This window comes from Oncorhynchus mykiss, chromosome 14, assembly GCF_057628025.1.
Source record: "Oncorhynchus mykiss isolate SJ-2025 chromosome 14, ASM5762802v1, whole genome shotgun sequence".
NCBI lineage: Eukaryota > Metazoa > Chordata > Actinopteri > Salmoniformes > Salmonidae > Oncorhynchus > Oncorhynchus mykiss.
Window position 1 is genome coordinate 30,386,800 of NC_143035.1, and position 26,963 is coordinate 30,413,762.

Consider the following 26,963-nt stretch of genomic DNA (forward strand, 5'->3'; position numbering starts at 1 on the left):
GGTTAAGGGTGCTGTACTGCAGCGCCAGCTGTGCCATCAGAGTCCTGGGTTCGCGCCCAGGCTCTGTCGTAACCGGCCGCGTCCGGGAGGTCCGTGGGGCGACGCACAATTGGCCTAGCGTCGCCCGGGTTAGGGCTTGGTCGGTAGGGGTGTCCTTGTCTCATCGCGCACCAGCGACTCCTGTGGCGGGCTGGGCGCAGTGTACGCTAGCCAAGGTGGACAGGTGCACGGTGTTTCCTCCGGCGCATTGGTGCGGCTGGCTTCCGGGTTGGATGTGCGCTGTGTTAAAGAAGCAGCGGCTTGGTTGGTTGTGTATCGGAGGACGCATGACTTTCAACCTTTGTCTCTCCCGAGCCCGTACGGGAGTTGTAGCGATGAGACAAGATAGTAGCTACTACAACAATTGGATACCACGAAATTGGGGAGAAAAAGGGGTAAAATTAAAAAAAAAAAGAAAATGGCACTTATTGTTTCCCAAGGTGAAATGAGTTGAATATAAACAGTTCTGTCAAAACAGTGCATTATTGTTTCCCAATGTGAAATGAGTTGAATATAAACAGTGCATTTGGAAACTATTCAGACCCCTTGACTTTTTCCACATGTTGTTAAGTTACAGTAGCATTGAAGGTCCCCAGGAACACAGTGGCCTCCATCATTCTTAAATGGAAGAGGTTTGGAACCAACAATCCTCTTCCTAGGGCTGGCCGCCTTACCAAACTGAACAATTGGGGAAGAAAGGCCTTGGTCAGGGAGGTGACAAAGAACCTGATGGTCACTCTGACAGACCTCCAGAGGTCCTCTATAGAAACGGTAGAACCTTCCAGAAGGACAACCATCTCTGCTGCACTCCAACAATCAGGCCTTTATGGTAGTGGCCTGATGGAAGCCACTCCTCAGTCAAAGGCACAAGGCAACCCACTCTCTGACCATGAGAAACAAGATTATCTGGTCTGATGAAACCAAGATTGAACTCTTTGCCTTTAATGCCAAGAATCACGTCTGGAGGAAACTCTATGGTGATGAATGGTAGTGACAGCATCATGCTGTGAAGATGTTTTTCAGCGGCAGGGACAGGTAGACTAGCTAGGATCAAGCGAAAGACGAACGGAGCAAAGTACAGAGATCCTTGATGAAAATCTGCTCCAGAGCGCTCAGGACCTCAGACTGGGGTGAATGTTCACCTTCCAACAGGACAATAACCTGAAGCACACAGCCAAGACAATGCAGGAGTGGCTTAGGGACAAGTCTCTGAATGTTCTTGTGTGGCCCAGCCAGAGCCCGGATTTGAACCCGATTGAACATCTCTGAAAATAGCTGAGCAGCAACACTCCCCAACCAGCGACGCTTCACATTCAACAAAGAGCGTGAATATTTATGTAAATGTGATATTTCCATTTTTTTTAAATACATTTGCAAACATTTCTAAAAATCTGTTTTGCTTTGTCATTATGGGGTATCGTGTGTAGATTGATGAGAGATAAAAACAATTTAATCAATTTTAGAATAAGGCAATAACATAACAAAGTGTGGAAAATGTTCCATATATGTTTCCTTACAGCCAGACAGACAACACAAAAAGACCAAGTTAGAAAGATAAATTAACTAATATCACAGGATCAATAGATGGTTATGACAAATATGACCACGTTGTCCACCTTGTGGGACAATTCCTCAAATGAAATTGACCAGAGTGTAATTTAGCCTTTTCAACCTCCCTATCACACGCACACAGACGTATTCCTTTAGCCACCCTATCACACACTGAACACGTCAATGTCAAACTGTCCCAAGATGGGAAATTCATTTCATGCTTGGATAACTGTCATAGAGCGAGAGGAGAGAGATATGGAGAGGGGAGAGAGATGGAGAGCGAGAGAGAGAGACGGAGAGAGAGAGACGGAGAGAGAGAGAGAGATGGAGAGAGAGAGACGGAGAGAGAGAGAGAGAGAGACAGAGAGAGAGAGAGAGACAAAGAGAGAGAGAGAGAGAGACGGAGAGAGAGAGAGAGACGAAGAGAGAGCGAGAGAGACGAAGAGAGAGATAGAGAGAGAGAGAGACAGAGAGAGAGAGAGAGAGAGAGACAGACAGAAAGAGAGAGAGAGAGATAAATGCTTGGTTTGATAACTGACGCCTAAACCATGACCAACCTCTTTCTCTCACTCTCTCCATCTTTCAATCTTCTTCATGTGTCTGTTCCATTCCCCATCACACACCCAGATCATCATCAGCCAAAGACAAACAGCAGGAATGAAAAACAAACAGAACAGAAAACAGAAGGATGACTAGAGGAGAGAACATGTAGTCGAGGGGAAGGGTAGGGAGGGAAGGAAGGGGGTGACAGTGAAACAATAGCAGGTCTTTAGAAAGCTGTAGCCATCGATGCTACTGGAAACACAGTGGATAGAACCACAGAGGGAGGGCATGGTCACATAATACTGCTCTACTGTACTGGTGTCACCTGTCTCTGCTTTGGTCCAGGTCAGACCTGGGTCAAATATGTCCATGTCTAACTATTTTTGCCTGAGTTTGCATTTTGCACTTTTGAGACTATCCCATTGGTTCCATTTTGAGATGAAAGGAGTGGAGTGGAGAGGAGAGCTCAGGTTAGGGTGAGAGTGAGAGAGAGGGGGGGCAGAAACAGAGAGATGGGGAAACAAACATATGACATCATGACTTGGGGGGAAATATAACCCCCCCCCCCTCTCTTTCTCTGCCTGAACCTTCTCTCTGGTCTTTGTAATGGGGGTTTCCCATTGGTTGAGGCTCCCTAGTGAGGCTGAGAATAACCACCAATCAGAGGGAGGGGGCCCTTCCACATGGTTGCCACAGCAACCCCTCAACTGAAAACACACAAGTGAAAGTAGAGGGGGATATCATAAAACCCCATTTGAAACAATCCTCGACTAAGTAGCTTATACAAACACGTTCTATGGTGGCAGTGAACTACTGTATGTGATGTGCTGGAACAGGCATTCATTTAAACTTCTAAGAAGATGAGAGCACAACCACAAAGCATTGGCCCTACCTACAGCATGTTTTCAAAAACACACTGTTGTTGTCATGACACAATGCATCACACTGTAGGTAGAGATCGTACAGAGAAATGCTTTTACATCACCTTAGTGTGTATAACAACTATATCAAATCCAATCAAATGTTATTGGTCACATACACGTGATTAGCAGATGTTATTGCAGGTGTAGCGAAATGCTTGTGCTTCTAGCCCCGACAGTGCAGTAATATCTAACAAGTAATATCAAACAAATTACACAACATATACCCAATACACACAAATCTAAGTAGGAATGAATTGAGACTATATACATCTGGACGAGCAATGTCAGAGCGGAACGGACTAAGATACAGTAGAATATTATAGAATACAGTAGAATATTATTGAATACAATATAAACATATGAGATGAGTAATGCCAGATATGTAAATATTATTCAGTGAACGAGATACCATAGAATAGTACATAATACAGTATATACACGAGATGAGTAATGCCAGATGTAAACATTAAGTGACTAAGATACCGTAGAATAGTATAGAATACAGTGTATACATATGAGATGAGTAATGCCAGATGTAAACATTAAGTGACTAAGATACCGTAGAATAGTATAGAAAACAGTATATACACATGAGATGAGTAATGCCAGATGTAAACATTAAGTGACTAAGATACCGTAGAATAGTATAGAATACAGTATATACATATGAGATGAGTAATGACAGATATGTAAACATTAAGTGACTAAGATACCGTAGAATAGTATAGAATACAGTATATACATATGAGATGAGTAATGCCAGATATGTAAACATTATTAAAGTGACTAGTGTTCCATTCCTTAAAGTGGTCAGTGATTCCTAGTCTGCCTATAGGCAGCAGCCTCTAATGTGCTCGTGATGGCTGTTTAACAGTCTGATGGCATTGAGAGAGAAGCTGTTTTTCAGTCTCTCGGTTCCAGCTTTGATGCACCTGTACTGACCTCGCCTTTTGGATGATAGCGGGGTGAACAGGCAGTGGCTCGGGTGGTTGATATCCTTGAGGATCTTTTTGGCCTTCCTGTGACATTGGATGCTGCAGGTGTCCTGGAGGACGGGTAGTTTGTTCCCAGTAATATGTTGGGCAGACCGAACCACTCTCTGGAGAGCCTTGAGGTTGCGTGAGGTGCAGTTGCCAAACCAGGCGGTGATACAGCCCAACAGGATGCTTTCAATTGGCATCTGTAAAAGTTTGTGAGGGTTTTAGGTGACAAGCCAAATTTCTTCAGACTTTTCAACGTCAGGAGGCTATGTTGCGCCTTCTTCACCACTCTGTCTGTGTGGGTGGGCGTGGAGGTGATCTGATCCTTGACTAGTCTCTCAAAGCACTTCATGATGACAGAAGTGAGTGCTACGGGGCGATAGTCATTCAGTTCAGTTACCTTTTGCCTTCTTGGGTACAGGAACAATGGTGGCCATCTTGAAGCATGTGGGGACAGCAGACTGGGATAGGGAGAGATTGAATATGCCCGTAACCACAGCAGCCAGCTGGTCTGCGCATGCTCTGAAGATGTTGCTAGGGATGCCATCTGGGCCAGAAGCCTTGTGAAGGATAACACATTTAAATGTTTTACTCACATCGGCCACGGAGAAGGAGAGTCCACAGTTCTTGGTAGCGGGCCGCGTTGGTGGCACTGTGTTATCCTCAAAGCGTGCGAAGAACGTGTTTAGCCTGTCCAGAAGCAAGATGGCGGTCTCGACGAAGTGGCTGGTCTTCCTTTTTCAGTCCGTGATTGTCTGTTGTCCCTGCCACATACGTCTCGTGTCCGAACCGTTGAATTGCGACTCCACTTTATCTCTATACAGATGTTTAGCTTGTTTGATTGCCTTGCAGAGTGAATAACTACACTGTTTATATTCTGCCATATTACCAGTCGCCTTGCCAATGTAAGTGAAGTGAAATGAAAAAAATTCTAAAAAATTCTAAACGGAAAAGTGGTGCGTGCATATTTATTCACCCCCTTTGCTGTGAAGTCCCTAAATAAGATCTGGTGCAACCAATTACCTTCAGAAGTAACATAATTAGTTAAATGAAGTCCACCTGTGTGCAATCTAAGTGTCACATGATCTGTCACATGATCTCAGGATATATACACCTGTTCTGAAAGGCCCCAGAGTCTGCAACATCACTAATCAAGGGGCACCACCAAGCAAGCGACACCATGAAGACAAAGGAGCTCCCCAAACAGGTCAGGGTCAAAGTTGTGGAGAAGTACAGATTAGGGTTGGGTTATAAAAAAATATCTGAAACTTTGAGCATCCCATGGAGCACCATTAAGGAGCTGCAAAGCTCCACAGCGGAGATTGGAGTATCTGTCCATAGGACCCCTTTAAGCCGTACACTCCACAGAGCTGTTTTTTACGGAAGAGTGGCAAGAACAAAGCCATTGCTTAAAGAAAAAAGTAAGTAAACATGTTTGGTGTTCGCCAAAAGGCATGAAACTCCCCAAACATATGGAAGAAGGTAGTCTGGTCAGAAGAGACAAAAATTTTGCTTTTGGCCATCAAGGAAAATGCTATGTCTGGCACAAACACAACAACTCTCATCACCCTGAGATGTTTTTCATCGGCAGGGACTGGGAAACTGGTCAGAATTGAAGGAATGATGGATGGTGCTAAATACAGGGAAGTTCTTGACAGAAACCTGTTTCTGTTACGGTGCGTGAATGAGGACCCAAAAGCGAATTAACGTAAACAGAACTTCTTTAATAACAAAACATAGGTAGGCTCAGATGGACCGGCAGATTCCGACAGGACAGGACAAGGTTGCAGCAAACATGACGATAGTCTGGTTCAGGCATGAAAAACACAAACAAGAATCCGACAAAGACAGGAACAAAAACAGAGAGAGATATAGAGGACTAATTAGAGGGAAAAAGGGAACAGGTGGGAAAAGGGGTGACGAGGTAGTTAGGAGGAGACAAGGAACAGCTGGGGGAAAGAGGGGGAGAAAAGGTAACCTAATAACGACCAGCAGAGGGAGACAGGGTGAAGGGAGAGGACAGAAACAAGACACAACCTGACAATACATGACAGTTTCAGTCTTCCAGAGATTTGAGACTGGGATGGAGGTTCACCTTCCAGCAGGACAATGACCCTAAGCATACTGCTAAAGCAACACTTGAGTGGTTTAAGGGGAAATATTTAGATGTCTTGGAATGGCCGAGTCAAAGCCCAGACCTCAATCCAATTGAGAATCTGTGGTATGACAAAGATTGCTGTACACCAGCGGAACCCATCCAACTTGAAGGAGCTGGAGCAGTTTTGCCTTGAAGAATGGGCAAAAATCCCAGTGGCTAGATGTGCCAAGCTTATAGAGACATATCCCAAGAGACTTGCAGCTGTGATTGCTGCAGAAGGTGTCTCTACAAAGTTTTGACTTTGGGGGGGGTGAATAGTTATGCACGCTCAAGTTCTGTTTTTTTTGTCTTATTTCTTGTTCAACAATAACAAATATTTTGCATCTTCGAAGTGGTAGGTATGTTGTGTAAATCAAATAATACAACCCCCCCCAAAAAATCTATTTTAGTTCCAGTTTGTAAGGTAACAAAATAAGAAAAATGCCAAGGGGGCGAATAATTTTGCAAGCCATTGTATGTATTCCTGTCTGTGTGATGTACTGAGAATCCTGCTGGCTTTACTCAGTATCCCGAGAGAGACATGTTTCCGTGAAACAAAGTATTTTACAGGCCCCAATGTCTCTCTGGAAAGAAATCCTTGCTCTAAACTCATCAACGTTGTTATCCAAAGACCGAACATTAGCGAGTAATATACTATGAAGCGGTGGGTGGTGTGCGCCTCCTAAGTCGAACCAGCAGGCCTCCTCAAGTGCCTCTTCTCCACCGGTGATGTTTTGGGTCAGCCTTTGGAATAAGTTCCATTGCTCTGGGGAGAGTGAACAAAGGATCTGGTCCAGGGAAGTCGTATTCCTGGTCCTAATGCTGGTAGTTCTGGTGAGTTACAACCGCCACCCAATCCAATAGTTCTTTCCGGCTGTATGTAATGACACAAAACATTTCCTGAGCTAATAATGTTAAAAAAATGTCCATAAAAAAATAAAAATACTACAGTCTTCTAAGAGCTAGTCACGATGCTGCCATCTCCGTCGGCGCCATCTTCAAAGCATTCAATATCCTACACACCTCTTAGCAGGAGCCCACGCCCTCCTACACACCTCTTAGCAGGAGCCCACGCCCTCCTACACACCTCTTAGCAGGAGCCCACGCCCTCCTACACACCTCTTAGCAGGAGCCCACGCCCTCCTACACACCTCTTAGCAGGAGCCCACGCCCTCCTACACACCTCTTAGCAGGAGCCCACGCCCTCCTACACACCTCTTAGCAGGAGCCCACGCCCTCCTACACACCTCTTAGCAGGAGCCCACGCCCTCCTACACACCTCTTAGCAGGAGCCCACGCCCTCCTACACACCTCTTAGCAGGAGCCCACGCCCTCCTACACACCTCCTAGCAGGAGCCCACGCCCTCCTACACACCTCTTAGCAGGAGCCCACGCCCTCCTACACACCTCCTAGCAGGAGCCCACGCCCTCCTACACACCTCTTAGCAGGAGCCCACGCCCTCCTACACACCTCCTAGCAGGAGCCCACGCCCTCCTACACACCTCTTAGCAGGAACCCACGCCCTCCTACACACCTCTTAGCAGGAGCCCACGCCCTCCTACACACCTCTTAGCAGGAGCCCACGCCCTCCTACACACCTCTTAGCAGGAGCCCACGCCCTCCTACACACCTCTTAGCAGGAGCCCACGCCCTCCTACACACCTCTTAGCAGGAGCCCACGCCCTCCTACACACCTCTTAGCAGGAGCCCACGCCCTCCTACACGATTCTTCTAATCCTTCGCCTGGATCATTATTGGCATGGCTTGGAGTGTGTGTGGGTGTGTGTGTGTGTGTGTGCGCGTGTGTCTGGTGTGTCCACAGGGACTTGACGTCACAGTCTGAGTCCCAGCCTGTAAGAGCCTTAACATTCAGGAGTGACCTACTACTGCAGGAAGAGGTGCAGACAGACACATTTCTAATAAGCAGTGAAGGTAGCCCAGCATGTCCTTACCTGTGCAGGTGAAACACTTGACGTGGAAGTGTGTGTCCTGAACGCGCACCACCTCTCCCTTACACACCTCCCGACAACGCTGGCACCGGATAGGTCCAGAGCTCCGCTCACTGCCCAAAGAGCCCTGCTGATAGGCTGTAGAGAGAGAGAGCACAGCTGACCTCATCCAATCATAGCAGTCAATATGTGTCTCCCAGATGTCTCCCTATTCCCTATACAGTTCACTACTATTTAACATGGCCCATAGGGCTCTGCTCTATGTAGGGAATAGGGGGCCATCTGGGATGCAACCAACATTACAAACCAGTCAGTATATATAATCTGTACTATACTGCAGTCGGCAAGATCCTTGTGTTCACAGACTGCCATTATATGCAGTAAAATATATATAGACTGTTAATGTATAGTGTACGTTGAGGAGAAGGATTTACATAATCATATCACTGTGTTCTGCTCACACTTGTTATGAAGCTGTGAAGTCTGTCACCTCTACAAGCTCTCTCTCTCCCTACACCTCCTCATCGACACTCTCTACCAGTCTATCGTGCCCTGTATGCATATTTGTGAGTGTGTTTGTTTGTGGATTTGACATATTGCTCACTCCCACATTCTATAATAGGTGATTGTTTCCTTCACAATACTGGCAACACAGTTGACCAATCTCAGTATTTCTGGCCAGGCACACCCTAATAGGGAGAGAACACAACACAAATGGGAAACTAACACTAAGACTAGTTTGTTGTATTAACACAGGATGAAGGGGGAACGGTGTATGTCTACCACTATATTATGTTACATTTAGGTCTGAGGAATCCCAAAAAAACTCCACAGGTTTCCACAGACATGCCAATAACAAAGTGGCTACTAGACATGTGTGTGTGTGTGTGTGTGTGTGTGTGTGTGAGTATAGATTAACCCAGTTCTCTGTGTCACAGGGGAAGTAGTGTGTGCCAGGTAGAGTAATCCTCTAGGCTTCTGCACTCTGGAGAGGAGAGGAGACGGGAGAGGAGGGGTGAGGGGAGAGAAGAGGGGTGAGGAGATGGGGGAGGGGAGAGAGAAGAGGAGAGGAGACAGGAGAGGAGGGGTGAGGGGAGAGAGAAGAGGAGAGGAGATGGGAGAGGAGGGTGAGGTGAGAGAGAAGAGGAGACGGGGAGGAGAGGAGATGTGAGGGGAGAAAAGAGGGGTGAGGAGGTGGGGGAGGAGAGGAGAAGGGGGAGAGAAGAGGGGTGATGGGAGAGAGAAGAGGAGACGAGACGAGGAGAGGTATCCAGGACATGGAGAGGAGAGGTATCATGGGAGCTAGCCACTAGCCAGGACATGGAGAGGAGAGGTATCATGGGAGCTAGGCACTAGCCAGGACATGGAGAGGAGAGGTATCATGGGAGCTAGGCACTTGCCAGGACATGGAGAGGAGAAGTATCATGGGAGCTAGCCACTAGCCAGGACATGGAGAGGAGAGGTATCATGGGAGCTAGCCACTAGCCAGGACATGGAGAGGAGAAGTATCATGGGAGCTAGCCACTAGCCAGGACATGGAGAGGAGAGGTATCATGGGAGCTAGGCACTAGCCAGGACATGGAGAGGAGAGGTATCATGGGAGCTAGCCACTAGCCAGGACATGGAGAGGAGAGGTATCATGGGAGCTAGCCACTAGCCAGTACATGGAGAGGAGGATAAAGCCTTTCACCTGTCTTCCATCCTGATGACATCAACAGCACAGAGGGAAAGTACAAACCACAGGATTACCCAGATTAAAGGACAATACCACTCAAAAGCCACTGTTGATACAGTCCTTAAATGTTTTCCATGTCAGCAATCAAGTTAAGTTATAGAACTTTCAATATACAGAAAGTGTCAACATTTGATGCAGTATGATGTGTTTTGCACATACTACCATAATGGTTCTCTACAAGCACATGCAAAACACATGAAGATAAACTGACATAATATGGTGATTATTAACACAGCCAAATAGTTCTGTGATGTTGTCTAGTGACATCATAATGCCTATTAGCTGAAAGAGCCAAGGCCAATCACTCTCTCTCTCTTTTTTTATTTAACTAGGCAAGTCAGTTCAAATTCTAATTTACAATGACGGTCTACACTGGCCAAAACCGGACGGCGCTGGTCCAATTGTGTGCCACCCTATGGGACTCCTGGCTGTGATTCTGCTGCTATTTCTGCGCCGACCTCAACACCTGCTGAGAGCTCACACACAAGGGATTGTGGGACATTGGAGGTGACAGGTCCCTCGCACTCTCTCTCTCTACTCTCTCTCTCCCTACTCTCTCTCTCCCCACTGAGATAAAGAGAACAAAAGAGAGGGAGGGAGAGGATAAGAGAGGGATGAAGAGAACAGAAAATAGGGAGGTGGAGGAGGAGAAGACACTGACCTCAGCTAAATCCAAAGCAGGTGATTATTAGCTGTAGTAAGTCAGTGACCAGTAGTCTCTCAGCATAGTCTCTCTCTTTCTCTACCCCCTCTATCTTCCCCTCTCTCTCACCCCTTCTCTTTCTCCAGAACTTGGGGAGGTCCTCGAGCTTAATGACGAGTTTGGAGGGTACTATGGTGTTGAATAATGAGTTGTAGTCGATGAACAGCATTCTTACATAGGCATTCCTCTTGTCCAGATGGGTTAGGGCAGTGTGATTGCGATTGCGATTGCGTCGTCTGTGGACTTATTGGGGCGGTAAGCAAATTGGAGTGGGTCTAGGGTGTCAGGTAGGGTGGAGGTGATATGGTCCTTCACTAGTCTCTCAAAGCACTTCATGATGACGGAGGTGAGTGCTACGGTGCGATAGTCATTTAGCTCAGTTACCTTAGCTTTCTTGGGAACAGGAACAATGGTGGCCCTCTTGATGCATGTGGGAACAGCAGACTGGGATTGATTGAACATGTCCGTAAACACACCAGCCAGATGGTCTGGGCATGCTCAGAGGACGCGGCTAGGTATGCCGTCTGGGCCTGCAGCCTTGCGAGGCTTAACACGTTTAAATGTTTTAATCACGTTGGCTGCAGTGAAGGAGGGCCCGCAAGTTTTGGTAGCGGGCCATGTCGGTGGCACTGTATTGTCTTCAAAGCGAGTAAAGAAGTTGTTTAGTTTGTCTGGGAGCAAGACATCTTGGTCTGCGACAGGTCTGGTTTTCTTTGTGTAGTCGGTGATTGACTGTAGACCCTGCCACATACCTCTCATGTCTGAGCCGTTGAATTGCGACTCTACTTTGTCTCTATACTGACGCGTAGCTTGTTTGATTGCCTTGCGGAGGGAATAGTTACACTCTTTGTATTGAGTCATGTTTTCTGTCACCTTGCCCTGATTAAAAGCCGTAGTTTGCGCTTTCAGTTTTGCGCGAATGCTGCCATCAATCCACGGTTTCTGGTTGGGGAAGGTTTTAATAGCCGCTGTGGGTCCAACAACACCGATGCACTTGCTAATAAACTCGCTCACCGAATCAGCGTATTCATCAATGTTGTTGTCCGACGCTATGTGGAACATATCCGACGCTATGTGGAATCCGATTGGTCGGACCAGCGTTGAACAGACCTGAGCACGGGCGTTTCCTGTTTTAGTTTCTGTCTATAGGCTGGGAGCAACAAAATGGAGTCGTGGTCAGATTTCCCAAAAGGAGGGCGAGGGAGGGCTTTGTATGCGTCGCGGAAGTTGGAATAACAATGATCCAGGGTTTTGCCAGCCCGGGTCGCGCATTCGATATGCTGATCAAATTTAGGGAGCCTTGTTTCCAGATTAGCCTTGTTAAAATCTCCAGCTACAATAAATTCAGCCGCAGGATATGTGGTTTCTAGTTTACATAGAGTCCAATGAAGTTCTTTCAGGGCCGTCGATGTGTCTGCTTGGGGGGGGATATACACGACTGTGATTATAATCGAAGAGGTAGAGGTCTCTTGGTAGATAATGCATTCGGCATTAATTCTAGGTCAGGTGAACAGCTGAATGTAGAAGGAAAATGAAAAGCTGTGTACATTTGTAAATACTGCACAAACTCATTTGTGAAGAATGCAACAAAGATGCAGAATCATCTGGCCAAGTGCATAAAGTTCACTCAGCGCCCAGAGCAAGCAACCTCTGTCAAAAGTCCCTCTACTTCTATTCGAGGTAAAAATTATGAATCAGATACCTTATCGATAGCAACAACTCATGGTCCTCCTGGAAGTTTTTTGGACTCAATGGAGGAACGTAGTCTGATAAATACTGATGAATGTCTTGCTTGAGCTGTGTATGCAACTGGTTCACCTCTGATGCTCACAGGCAATGTGTCTTGGAAGATACAGTGCCTTGCGAAAGTATTCGGCCCCCTTGAACTTTGCGACCTTTTGCCACATTTCAGGCTTCAAACATAAAGATATAAAACTGTATTTTTTGGTGAAGAATCAACAACAAGTGGGACACAATCATGAAGTGGAACGACATTTATTGGATATTTCAAACTTTTTTAAAAAATCAAAAACTGAAAAATTGGGCGTGCAAAATTATTCAGTCCCCTTAAGTTAATACTTTGTAGTGCCACCTTTTGCTGCGATTACAGCTGTAAGTCGCTTGGGGTATGTCTCTATCAGTTTTGCACATCGAGAGACTGAAATTTTTTCCCATTCCTCCTTGCAAAACAGCTCGAGCTCAGTGAGGTTGGATGGAGAGCATTTGTGAACAGCAGTTTTCAGTTCTTTCCACAGATTCTTGATTGGATTCAGGTCTGGACTTTGACTTGGCCATTCTAACACCTGGATATGTTTATTTTTGAACCATTCCATTGTAGATTTTGCTTTATGTTTTGGATCATTGTCTTGTTGGAAGACAAATCTCCGTCCCAGTCTCAGGTCTTTTGCAGACTCCATCAGGTTTTCTTCCAGAATGGTCCTGTATTTGGCTCCATCCATCTTCCCATCAATTTTAACCATCTTCCCTGTCCCTGCTGAAGAAAAGCAGGCCCAAACCATGATGCTGCCACCACCATGTTTGACAGTGGGGATGGTGTGTTCAGCTGTGTTGCTTTTACGCCAAACATAACGTTTTGCATTGTTGCCAAAAAGTTCAATTTTGATTTCATCTGACCAGAGCACCTTCTTCCACATGTTTGGTGTGTCTCCCAGGTGGCTTGTGGCAAACTTTAAACGACACTTTTCATGGATATCTTTAAGAAATGGCTTTCTTCTTGCCACTCTTCCATAAAGGCCAGATTTGTGCAATATACAACTGATTGTTGTCCTATGGACAGAGTCTCCCACCTCAGCTGTAGATCTCTGCAGTTCATCCAGAGTGATCTTGGCTGCATCTCTGATCAGTCTTCTCCTTGTATGAGCTGAAAGTTTAGAGGGACGGCCAGGTCTTGGTAGATTTGCAGTGGTCTGATACTCCTTCCATTTCAATATTATCGCTTGCACAGTGCTCCTTGGGATGTTTAAAGCTTGGGAAATATTTTTGTATCCAAATCTGGCTTTAAACTTCTTCACAACAGTATCTCGGACCTGCCTGGTGTGTTCCTTGTTCTTCATGATGCTCTCTGCGCTTTTAACGGACCTCTGAGACTATCACAGTGCAGGTGCATTTATACGGAGACTTGATTACACACAGGTGGATTGTATTTATCATCATTAGTCATTTAGGTCAACATTGGATCATTCAGTGATCCTCACTGAACTTCTGGAGAGAGTTTGCTGCACTGAAAGTAAAGGGGCTGAATAATTTTGCACGCCCAATTTTTCAGTTTTTGATTTGTTAAAAAAGTTTGAAATATCCAATAAATGTCGTTCCACTTCATGATTGTGTCCCACTTGTTGTTGATTCTTCACAAAAAAATACAGTTTTATATCTTTATGTTTGACGCTGAAATGTGGCAAAAGGTCGCAAAGTTCAAGGGGGCCGAATACTTTCGCAAGGCACTGTATTTATGAATGTTCTTCACCCAGCATACACCCCTCCACCAGACATGCTTTACCTCTCATTTGCTGGATGCAGAGTTCAAGTGAAGGTCAAGTGAAGGTCAAGCAAATCATAGAGAAAGCAGACTGCATTGCAACCATCTCTGATGGGTGGTCGAATGTTCGTGAGCAAGGAATAATTAACTACATCATCTCCACCCCTCAACCAGTGTTCTACAAGAGCACAGATACAAGGGACAACAGACACACCGGTCTCTACATTGCAGATGAGCTGAAGGCAGTCATCAATGACCTCGGACCACAGAAGGTATTTGCACTGGTGACAGACAATGCTGTGAACATGATTGCTGCTTGGTCTAAAGTGGAGGAATCTTACCCTCCCATCACACCCACTGGCTGTGCTGCTCATGCATTGAATCTGCTCCTCAAGGACATAATGGCACTGAAAACAATAGAAAAACTCTACAAGAGAGCCAAGGAAATTGTTAGGTATGTGAACAGTCATCAAGTTGCAGCAGCAATCTCCCTCACCAAGAAAAGTGAGAAGAATAAGAGCACCGCATTGGAACTGCCCAGCAACACCTGTTGGGGTGTTGTCGTCATCATGTTTGAAGGAGTCTCTCCAAGAAATAGCCATATCACAGTCTGCCAATATGGACAGCCCCATCAAGAGGATCCTCCTGGATGATGTATTTTGGGAGAGAGTGGTAAGCAGCCTGAAACTCCTGAAATCTATAGCAGTAGCCATTGCACGGATTGAGGGAGACAATGCCATCCTGTCTGATGATTAGACTCTGCTTGCATATGTAAGAGAAGAAATCTGTACTGCCCTGCCCACTTCACTGTTGCTCCAAGCAGAGGAAACTGTAGTTCTGAAATACATCAAAAAGCGTGAAGACTTCTGCCTGAAGCCCATACACACAGCAGCATACATGTTGGACTCCAAGTACGCTAGCAGGAGCACCCTGTCTGGTGCAGAGATCCACAAGGCCTATGGTGTCATCACTACCGTGTCTCTCCACCTTGGCCTGGATGAGGACAAGGTTCTTGGCAGTCTGGCGAAGTACACTTCCAAGCAAGGGCTTTGGGATGGAGATGCAATATGGCAGTCGTGCCAACATACTTCATCAGCCACCGGGTGGAAGGAACTTTGTGGATTTGAGGCTCTTTCCCCTGTTGCCTCCATCATCCTCCAAATCTCATCAACATCAGCTGCCTCAGAGCGCCACTGGTCCTTGTTTGGGAACACACACACACCAAAGCACGCAACAGGCTGACCAATACAAGGGTTGAAAAATTGGTGGCCATCCGGGCAAATTTGAGGCTTTTTGAGCCTTACAACGAGCCATCCTCAACAAGGTTGGAAAGTGACAGTGAAGATGATTTCTCAGAGTCTGATGTTCAAGAGGTGGACATTGAGGAGGTCCAGGGAGAAGACATGGAAGCCTGAGAGGAAGACAACCAAAGCTTTAGTTTCTAGACTATCATTTCACAGATGTATGTTGAAAATGTTTTTGGGAGATGTGATGGATCATTGGGGATCATTCAATATTCCCTTTCTTTTGTTGTTCAGGGAATCATCCCATGTGGAGAGTCAGCCTATTTAATTCAAGTTCAATTTGTAACTACATTTTTTATTTTTTATTATTTCTCTTGGAAGAATTGAATCATTTTCAATTATGTCTACATAAAGGTGTATGTTTCTGTATCCACATGACAATGCAATGCAAAAAACATCTACATTTAAATGGTAATAATATTAATTTCCATATATTCCCGTTATTCCCACAGAAAGTTTCCACTTCTGAATATTCCACAAAATGTGCAACCCAAGTGCAGTGACATCACGGACAGACCATGTCACTCTACGGTGAGAGAGGAGGGTAAGATTGTCTCTAGTAGATAGACCACATGATGATTCACACCAGCACCCCCCTCAAGGACTCAGTGTGTCCGTCACAGGAGTGACTGTAGATAAGGCCTGTACTCAACTGGTCAGCCCTGATGGCCAGAAATACTTCTGTTTCTCAATCCTCAGTCCATGAACTGTTACCTGTCTCTGGGATGTTGGTAAGCCAACCTTCCCCCTCAGATGGTTAACTGAGGACTGTTACCTGTCTCTGGGATGTTGGTAAACATCAGTTGGTTAACTGACAGCGGATGTGTCTCTACAGACACTCTATTCCCAATGGGCCCTTGTCAAATCTAGTGTTCTATATAGGGAATAGGGTGTCATTTGGGAAACAGTTTTGGTTAACTGACACTGATTTAGTACCTGTTGGTTTGACTCTAATCAGTCATCCAAGACAGAAGACATTATAAATATGTAGGTAACCTTAAACAGACCCAGAATGTCATAAAGCACAACTCCTAAGCAGAGGTGGCATGGTTTTTATTGACTACTGTAATCCTCTAGATATAATGACAACACACACACGTCACCATGCTGCTGTAATCCTCTAGATGTAATGACAACACACACGTCACCATGCTGCTGTAATCCTCTAGATATAATGACACGTCACCATACTGCTGTAATCCTCTAGATGTAATGACACGTCACCATGCTGCTGTAATCCTCTAGATATAATGACACGTCACCATGCTGCTGTAATCCTCTAGATATAATGACACGTCACCATGCTGCTGTAATCCTCTAGATGTAATGACAACACACACGTCACCATGCTGCTGTAATCCTCTAGATATAATGACAACACACACGTCACCATGCTGCTGTAATCCTCTAGATATAATGACAACACACACGTCACCATGCTGCTGTAATCCTCTAGATATAATGACAACACACACGTCACCATGCTGCTGTAATCCTCTAGATATAATGACAACACACACGTCACCATGCTGCTGTAATCCTCTAGATATAATGACACGTCACCATGCTACTGTAATCCTCTAGATGTAATGACAACACACACGTCACCATGCTGCTGTAATCCTCTAGATATAATGACAACACAGACGTCACCATGCTGCTGTAATCCTCTAGATATAATGACACGTCACCATGCTGCTGTAATACTCTAGATATAATGACAACACACACATCACCGTGCTACTGTAATACTCTAGATATAATGACACGTCACCATGCTGCTGTAATCCTCTAGATATAATGACACGTCACCATGCTGCTGTAATACTCTAGATATAATGACAACACACACATCACCATGCTGCTGTAATCCTCTAGATATAATGACACGTCACCATGCTGCTGTAATCCTCTAGATATAATGACACGTCACCATGCTGCTGTAATCCTCTAGATGTAATGACAACACACACGTCACCATGCTGCTGTAATCCTCTAGATATAATGACAACACAGACGTCACCATGCTGCTGTAATCCTCTAGATATAATGACACGTCACCATGCTGCTGTAATACTCTAGATATAATGACAACACACACATCACCATGCTGCTGTAATCCTCTAGATGTAATGACACGTCACCATGCTACTGTAATCCTCTAGATAAAATGACACGTCACCATGCTGCTGTAATCCTCTAGATATAATGACACGTCACCATGCTGCTGTGATCCTCTAGATATAATGACAACACACACGTCACCATGCTGCTGTAATCCTCTAGATATAATGACACGTCACCATGCTGCTGTAATCCTCTAGATGTAATGACACGTCACCATGCTGCTGTAATCCTCTAGATGTAATGACACGTCACCATGCTGCTGTAATCCTCTAGATATAATGACACGTCACCATGCTGCTGTAATCCTCTAGATATAATGACACGTCACCATGCTGCTGTAATCCTCTAGATGTAATGACACGTCACCATGCTGCTGTAATCCTCTAGATATAATGACACGTCACCATGCTGCTGTAATCCTCTAGATATAATGACACGTCACCATACTGCTGTAATCCTCTAGATGTAATGACACGTCACCATACTGCTGTAATCCTCTAGATGTAATGACACGTCACCATACTGCTGTAATCCTCTAGATGTAATGACACGTCACCATGCTGCTGTAATCCTCTAGATATAATGACACGTCACCATGCTGCTGTAATCCTCTAGATATAATGACACGTCACCATGCTGCTGTAATCCTCTAGATATAATGACACGTCACCATGCTGCTGTAATCCTCTAGATATAATGACACGTCACCATACTGCTGTAATCCTCTAGATGTAATGACACGTCACCATGCTGCTGTAATCCTCTAGATATAATGACACGTCACCATGCTGCTGTAATCCTCTAGATATAATGACACGTCACCATACTGCTGTAATCCTCTAGATATAATGACATGTCACCATGCTGCTGTAATCCTCTAGATATAATGACACGTCACCATACTGCTGTAATCCTCTAGATGTAATGACACGTCACCATACTGCTGTAATCCTCTAGATGTAATGACACGTCACCATGCTGCTGTAATCCTCTAGATATAATGACACGTCACCATGCTGCTGTAATCCTCTAGATATAATGACACGTCACCATGCTGCTGTAATCCTCTAGATATAATGACACGTCACCATGCTGCTGTAATCCTCTAGATGTAATGACACGTCACCATGATACTGTAATCCTCTAGATATAATGACACGTCACCATGCTGCTGTAATCCTCTAGATATAATGACACGTCACCATGCTGCTGTAATCCTTTAGATATAATGACACGTCACCATGCTGCTGTAATCCTCTAGATATAATGACAACACACATGTCACCATGCTGCTGTAATCCTCTAGATATAATGACACGTCACCATGCTGCTGTAATCCTCTAGATGTAATGACACGTCACCATGCTGCTGTAATCCTCTAGATGTAATGACACGTCACCATGCTGCTGTAATCCTCTAGATATAATGACACGTCACCATGCTGCTGTAATCCTCTAGATATAATGACACGTCACCATGCTGCTGTAATCCTCTAGATGTAATGACACGTCACCATGCTGCTGTAATCCTCTAGATATAATGACACGTCACCATGCTGCTGTAATCCTCTAGATATAATGACAACACACATGTCACCATGCTGCTGTAATCCTCTAGATATAATGACACGTCACCATGCTGCTGTAATCCTCTAGATATAATGACACGTCACCATGCTGCTGTAATCCTCTAGATATAATGACACGTCACCATGCTGCTGTAATCCTCTAGATGTAATGACACGTCACCATGCTGCTGTAATCCTCTAGATGTAATGACACGTCACCATGCTACTGTAATCCTCTAGATGTAATGACACGTCACCATGCTGCTGTAATCCTCTAGATATAATGACACGTCACCATGCTGCTGTAATCCTCTAGATATAATGACACGTCACCATGCTGCTGTAATCCTCTAGATATAATGACACGTCACCATGCTGCTGTAATCCTCTAGATGTAATGACACGTCACCATGCTGCTGTAATCCTCTAGATGTAATGACACGTCACCATGCTGCTGTAATCCTCTAGATATAATGACAACACACATGTCACCATGCTGCTGTATCATCAACAGCTAACAGGTGCTTGATACTGACAACTCTATTCAAGAGAGAGGAATTTGGCCGTGAAACAGTTGGAAAATAAACACAGAGAGAGAGAGACAGACAGACAGCGAGAGAGAGAGAGAGAGAGAGAGACAGAGAGAGAGACAGAGAGAGAGACAGAGAGAGAGAGAGAGAGACAGAGAGAGACAGAGAGAGACAGAGAGACAGACAGACACAGACAGACAGAGAGAGAGACACAGACAGACAGAGAGACACAGACAGACAGAGAGACACAGACAGACAGACAGACAGACATGTTGTATGACAGAGCGACAAACTCCACCAGAGAATAACCTGCTGCTCTCCAACTGGTCTCATCAGCCAGATAGAGAAGAGGGAACACACACAACACACACACACACACAACCATCCACAGAAAGACACACGGCACCAACCCACTGACCATGAGATACAGAGCGATCAGCAGATGAGAAGAAACATTCTAACTTGAATGTAATTACATTCTAGCTTCTGGGCTATCTCACCCAATGTAGCGGATAGCACACAGAACAGCACAGAACACTAACACTAACAGGCCTAGGGGGAGGAGAGAGAAGAGGAGAGAAGAGGAGAGGAGAGAGAAGAGGAAAAGAAAGGAGAGGAGATGAAAGAGAAGAGGAGATGAGAGGAGAGGTGAGGAGAGGAGAGGTGAGGAAATGAGAAGTGAGGAGAGGAGAGGTGAGGAGAGGAGAGGTGAGGAGAGGAGAGGTGAGGAAATGAGAAGTGAGGAGAGGAGAGGTGAGGAGAGGAGAGGAGAGGTGAGAGGAGAGAGAAGAGGAAAAGAAAGGAGAGGAGATGAAAGAGAAGAGGAGATGAGGTGAGGAGATGAGAGGAGAGGTGAGGAGAGGAGAGGTGAGGAGAGGTGAGGAAATGAGAAGTGAGGAGAGGAGAGGTGAGGAAATGAGAAGTGAGGAGAGGAGAGGTGAGGAGAGGAGAGGAGAGGTGAGGAGAGGAGAGGAGAGGTGAGGAGAGGAGAGAGGAGAGAGAAGAGGAAAAGAAAGGAGAGGAGATGAAAGAGAAGAGGAGATGAGAGGTGAGGAGATGAGAGGAGAGGTGAGGAGAGGAGAGGTGAGGAGAGGAGAGGTGAGGAGATGAGAGGTGAGGAGAGGAGAGGAGAGAGAAGAGGAAAAGAAAGGAGAGGAGATGAAAGAGAAGAGGAGATGAGAGGTGAGGAGATGAGAGGAGAGGTGAGGAGAGGAGAGGTGAGGAGAGGAGAGGTGAGGAAATGAGAAGTGAGGAGATGAGAGGAGAGGTGAGGAGAGGTGAGGAGAGGAGAGGAGAGGTGAGGAGAGGTGAGGAGAGGAGAGAGAAGAGGAAAAGAAAGGAGAGGAGATGAAAGAGAAGAGGAGATGAGAGGTGAGGAAATGAGAAGTGAGGAGAGGAGAGGTGAGGAGAGGAGAGGTGAGGAAATGAGAAGTGAGGAGAGGAGAGGTGAGGAGAGGAGAGGAGAGGTGAGGTGAGGAGAGGAGAGAGGAGAGAGAAGAGGAAAAGAAAGGAGAGGAGATGAAAGAGAAGAGGAGATGAGAGGTGAGGAGATGAGAGGAGAGGTGAGGAGAGGAGAGGTGAGGAGAGGAGAGGTGAGGAAATGAGAAGTGAGGAGATGAGATGAGAGGTGAGGAGAGGAGAGGTGAGGAGAGGTGAGGAGAGGAGAGGAGAGGTGAGGAGAGGTGAGGAGAGGAGAGAGAAGAGGAAAAGAAAGGAGAGGAGATGAAAGAGAAGAGGAGATGAGAGGTGAGGAAATGAGAAGTGAGGAGATGAGAGGAGAGGTGAGGAGAGGAGAGGTGAGGAGAGGAGAGGTGAGGAGATGAGAGGAGAGTAGAGGTGAGGAGATGAGAGGAGATGAGAGGACAGGTGAGGAGATGAGAAGAGAGGTGAGGAGATGAGATGAGAGGAGATGAGTAGAGAGGTGAGGAGATGAGAAGAGAGGAGAGGAGAGGTGAGGAGATGAGAAGAGAGGAGAGGAGATGAGAGGACAGGTGAGGAGATGAGAGGTGAGGAGATGAGAAGAGAGGTGAGGAGAGGTGAGGAGATGAGAGGAGAGGTGAGGAGATGAAAGGAGATGAGGTGAGGAGAGGAGAGGAGAGGTGAGGAGATGAGAGGAGAGGAGATGAGAGGTGAGGTGAGGAGATGAGAGGTGAGGAGATACTGTCCCTGATGTGTGTGTGTAGGCCTGGAGCCAGAGCACTGACACGTCACACGACGGCAGGGGGCCTGCTGACTCTACACACGCACTGCTGAGAGGGTGTGTGTGTGGGTGTGGGTGTCTACAGACAGCATGTGTAGGTGGCTCTGGTGATAGCTCTCCAGATAGTGACCTAACGCCTCAGCTGACAAAATAACTCCAAACATTTATACAGCCACCAGAGAAATTGTACGCACACGCACACACTCAATAAGGCCACCCACGCGGGAGACTTAAGATTGAATAATGAATAATGCAACGACATCCAATTAGGAGAAAGAATAATGTAACTTTAATAATAATACAATCATAAAGACCTGGACATTGGGGAGGAGAGATAGGGGGAATGGAGATAGAAAGGGGGAGGGGAGAAAGGGGGAGACAGGGGGAGACAGGGGGAGGGGAGACAGGGGGAGGGGGAGACAGGGGGAGAGGAGAAAGGGGGAGACAGGGGGATGGGAGACAGGGGGAGGGGAGAAAGGGGGAGACAGGGGGAGGGGAGAAAGGGGGAGACAGGGGGAGGGGAGAAAGGGGGAGACAGGGGGAGGGGGAGACAGGGGGAGGGGAGAAAGGGGGAGACAGGGGGAGGGGAGAAAGGGGGAGACAGGGGGAGGGGGAGACAGGGGGAGACAGGGGAGGGGAGAAAGGGGGAGACAGGGGGAGGGAGACAGGGGGAATGGAGAAAGGGGGAGACAGGGGGAGGGGAGACAGGGGGATACAGGGGGAGGGGAGAAAGGGGGAATGGAGACAGGGGGAGACAGGGGGAGGGGGGACAGGGGGAGGGGAGACAGGGGGAGACAGGGGGAGGGGAGACAGGGGGAGACAGGGGAGAAAGAGGGAGGGAGGGGGAGACAGGGGGAGGGGAGACAGGGGGAGACAGGGGGAATGGAGACAGGGGGAGACGGGGAGGGGAGAAAGGGGGAGATAGGGGGAATGGAGAAAGGGGGAGACAGGGGGAATGGAGAAAGGGGGAGACAGTGGAGGGGAGAAAGGGGAAGACAGGGGGAGGGGAGAAAGGGGGAGACAGGGGGAATGGAGACAGGGGGAGACAGGGGGAGGGGAGAAAGGGGGAGACAGGGGGAGTGGAGACAGGGGGAGACAGGGGGAGGGGAGAAAGGGGGAGACGGGGAGGGGAGAAAGGGGGAGACAGGGGGAATGGAGACAGGGGGAGACAGGGGGAATGGAGACAGGGGGAGACAGGGGGAATGGAGACAGGGGGAGACAGGGGGAGGGGAGAAAGGGGGAGACAGGGGGAGGGGAGAAAGGGGGAGACGGGGGAGGGGAGAAAGGGGGAGACTGGGGAGGGGAGAAAGGGGGAATGGAGACAGGGGGAGACAGGGGAGGGGAGACAGGGGGAGACAGGGGGAGGGGAGACAGGGGGAGACAGGGGGAATGGAGACAGGGGGAGACAGGGGGAATGGAGACAGGGGGAGACAGGGGAGGGGAGACAGGGGGAGGGGAGACAGGGGGAGACAGGGGGAATGGAGACAGGGGGAGACAGGGGGAATGGAGACAGGGGGATGGGAGAAAGAGGGAGACAGGGGGAGGGGAGAAAGGGGGAGGGGGAGACAGGGGGAGGGGAGACAGGGGGAGGGGAGAAAGGGAAAGACGGGGGGAATGGAGACAGGGGGAATGGAGACAGGGGGAGGGAAGAAAGGGGGAGACAGGGGGGGGGAATGGGGAGACAGGGGGCATGGAGACAAGGGGAGACAGGGGGTGGGGAGAAAGGGGGAGACAGGGGGAATGGAGACAGGGGGAGACAGGGGAGGGGAGAAAGGGGGAGACAAGGGGAGGGGAGAAAGGGGGAGACAGGGGGGGAGCAGGAATGGAGACAGGGGGAGGGGAGAAAGCAGGAATGGAGACAGGGGAAGGGGAGAAATGGGGAGACAGGGGGAGGAGAGGAGGGAGGACAGGAGTCATCTGACATTCCAGAGTACCAGGACAGAATGAAGACAGTGCAGCAGTGTGGGTCCTGGCCTGGGGGAACTCTGGAGTTTTGTTCCAGCACAACACTAGCAGACAGGCTCCTCTTATCAAAGCAGTGGTCATGGGGAGGCCTGTGTATGTCTGTGTTTGTGTGGCTGCTGGGGACTCAGCTGACTGGGGATCAGTGGTGTTGCAAAGACAAGCAATTGCCCCTGGCATCGCAGGCTACAGTCAGCTGACATGAGATCTGCGTGTGTATACATCCTTCAGCTGGACTGGGGCTAATCTGTCCAGTCTTGGTGTAGAGCTGGACTGGGGCTGATCTGTCCAGTCTTGGTGTAGAGCTGGACTGGGGCTGATCTGTCCAGTCTTGGTGTAGAGCTGGACTGGGGCTGATCTGTCCAGTCTTGGTGTAGAGCTGGACTGGGGCTGATCTGTCCAGTCTTGGTGTAGAGCTGGACTGGGGCTGATCTGTACAGTCTTGGTGTCAGCTGGACTGGGGCTGATCTGTCCAGTCTTGGTGTCAGCTGGACTGGGGCTGATCTGTCCAGTCTTGGTGTAGAGCTGGACTGGGGCTGATCTGTCCAGTCTTGGTGTAGAGCTGGACTGGGGCTGATCTGTCCAGTCTTGGTGTAGAGCTGGACTGGGGCTGATCTGTCCAGTCTTGGTGTAGAGCTGGACTGGGGCTGATCTGTCCAGTCTTGGTGTAGAGCTGGACTGGGGCTGATCTGTCCAGTATTGGTGTCAGCTGGACTGGGGCTGATCTGTCCAGTCTTGGTGTAGAGCTGGACTGGGGTTGATCTGTCCAGTCTTGGTGTAGAGCTGGACTGGGGCTGATCTGTCCAGTCTTGGTGTAGAGCTGGACTGGGGCTGATCTGTCCAGTCTTGGTGTCAGCTGGACTGGGGCTGATCTGTCCAGTCTTGGTGTCAGCTGGACTGGGGCTGATCTGTCCAGTCTTGGTGTCAGCTGGACTGGGGCTGATCTGTCCAGTCTTGGTGTCAGCTGGACTGGGGCTGATCTGTCCAGTCTTGGTGTCAGCTGGACTGGGGCTGATCTGTCCAGTCTTGGTGTCAGCTGGACTGGGGCTGATCTGTCCAGTCTTGGTGTCAGCTGGACTGGGGCTGATCTGTCCAGTCTCTATGTAGAGCTGGACTGGGGCTGATCTGTCCAGTCTTGGTGTAGAGCTGAACTGGGGCTGATCTGTCCAGTCTCTATGTAGAGCTGGACTGGGGCTGATCTGTCCAGTCTTGATGTAGTGCTGAACTGGGGCTGATCTGTCCAGTCTTGATGTAGAGCTGGACTGGGGCTGATCTGTCCAGTCTTGATGTAGAGCTGGACTGGGGCTGATCTGTCCAGTCTTGATGTAGTGCTGAACTGGGGCTGATCTGTCCGGTCTTGGCGTAGAGCTGGACTAGGGCTGACAGGGGCTGATCTGTTCAGTCTTTCAGTCCGGGGGTGTCCTCGGAGTGGGCCACAGTGTCTCCTGACCCCTCCTGTCTCAGCCTCCAGTATTTATGCTGCAGTAGTTTATGTGTCGGGGGGCTAGGGTCAGTTTGTTATATCTGGAGTACTTCTCCTGTCCTATTTGGTGTCCTGTGTGAATCTAAGTGTGCGTTCTCTAATTCTCTCCTCCTTCTCTCTTTCTCTCTAAATGCTGGTCATTTATGAACATTTGAACATCTTGGCCATGTTCTGTTATAATCTCCACCTGGCACAGCCGGAAGAGGACTGGCCATCCCACTTATGCTCTCTCTAATTCTCTCTTTCTTTCTCTCTCTCGGAGGACCTGAGCCCTAGGACCATGCCCCAGGAATACCTGACATGATGACTCCTTGCTGTCCCCAGTCCACCTGACTGTGCTGCTGCTCCAGTTTCAACTATTCTGCCTTATTATTATTCGACCATGTTGGTCATTTATGAACATTTGAACATCTTGACCATGTTTTGTTATAATCTCCACCCGGCACAGCCAGAAGAGGACTGGCCACCCCACATAGCCTGGTTCCTCTCTAGGTTTCTTCCTAGGTTTTGGCCTTTCTAGGGAGTTTTTCCTAGCCACCGTGCTTCTACACCTGCATTGCTTGCTCTTTGGGGTTTTAGGCTGGGTTTCTGTACAGCACTTTGAGATATCAGCTGATGTACGAAGGGCTATATAAATAAATTTGATTTTGATTTTTTTTGATCTGTCCAGTCTTGATGTAGTGCTGAACTGGGGCTGATCTGTCCAGTCTTGGTGTAGAGCTGGACTGGGGCTGATCTGTCCAGTCTTGGTGTAGAGCTGGACTGGGGCTGATCTGTCCAGTCTTGATGTATTGCTGAACTGGGGCTGATCTGTCCGGTCTTGGCGTAGAGCTGGACTAGGGCTGACAGGGGCTGATCTGTTCAGTCTTGGTGTAGAGCTGGACTAGGGTTGACAGGGGCTGATCTGTCCGGTCTTGGTGTAGAGCTGGACTAGGGCTGACAGGGGCTGATCTGTTCAGTCTTGGTGTAGAGCTGGACTAGGGCTGATCTGTCCGGTCTTGGTGTAGAGCTGGACTAGGGCTGATCTGTCCGGTCTTGGTGTAGAGCTGGACTAGGCCTGACAGGGTCTGATCTGTTCAGTCTTGGCGTAGAGCTGGACTAGGGCTGACAGGGGCTGATCTGTTCAGTCTTGGTGTAGAGCTGGACTAGGGCTGATCTGTCCGGTCTTGGTGTAGAGCTGGACTAGGGCTGACAGGGGCTGATCTGTTCAGTCTTGGTGTAGAGCTGGAATAGGGCTGACAGGGGCTGATCTGTTCAGTCTTGGTGTAGAGCTGGACTAGGGCTGACAGGGGCTGATCTGTCCGGTCTTGGTGTAGAGCTGGACTAGGGCTGACAGGGGCTGATCTGTCCGGTCTTGGTGTAGAGCTGGACTGGGGCTGATCTGTCCAGTCTTGGTGTAGAGCTGGACTGGGGCTGATCTGTCCAGTCTTGGTGTCAGCTGGACTGGGGCTGATCTGTCCAGTCTTGGTGTCAGCTGGACTGGGGCTGATCTGTCCAGTCTTGGTGTCAGCTGGACTGGGGCTGATCTGTCCAGTCTTGGTGTCAGCTGGACTGGGGCTGATCTGTCCAGTCTTGGTGTCAGCTGGACTGGGGCTGATCTGTCCAGTCTTGGTGTCAGCTGGACTGGGGCTGATCTGTCCAGTCTTGGTGTCAGCTGGACTGGGGCTGATCTGTCCAGTCTCTATGTAGAGCTGGACTAGGGCTGATCTGTCCAGTCTTGCGTAGAGCTGGAC

The 26,963-nt window shown here is 48.0% G+C and overlaps 1 protein-coding gene across 2 annotated transcripts in view; it reads right to left on the reverse strand.

Moving 5' to 3' along the window:
• Positions 1–26,963, reverse strand: part of LOC110487772 (actin-binding LIM protein 3) — a 125,036-nt gene that overhangs the window by 94,016 nt on the left and 4,057 nt on the right. For both annotated transcript variants that reach the window (XM_090198112.1, XM_090198111.1), the window contains exon 2: positions 8,127–8,261. In XM_090198112.1, coding sequence (XP_090054238.1) covers positions 8,127–8,261 — 135 coding nt within the window. The remainder of the gene's footprint in view (positions 1–8,126; positions 8,262–26,963) is intronic.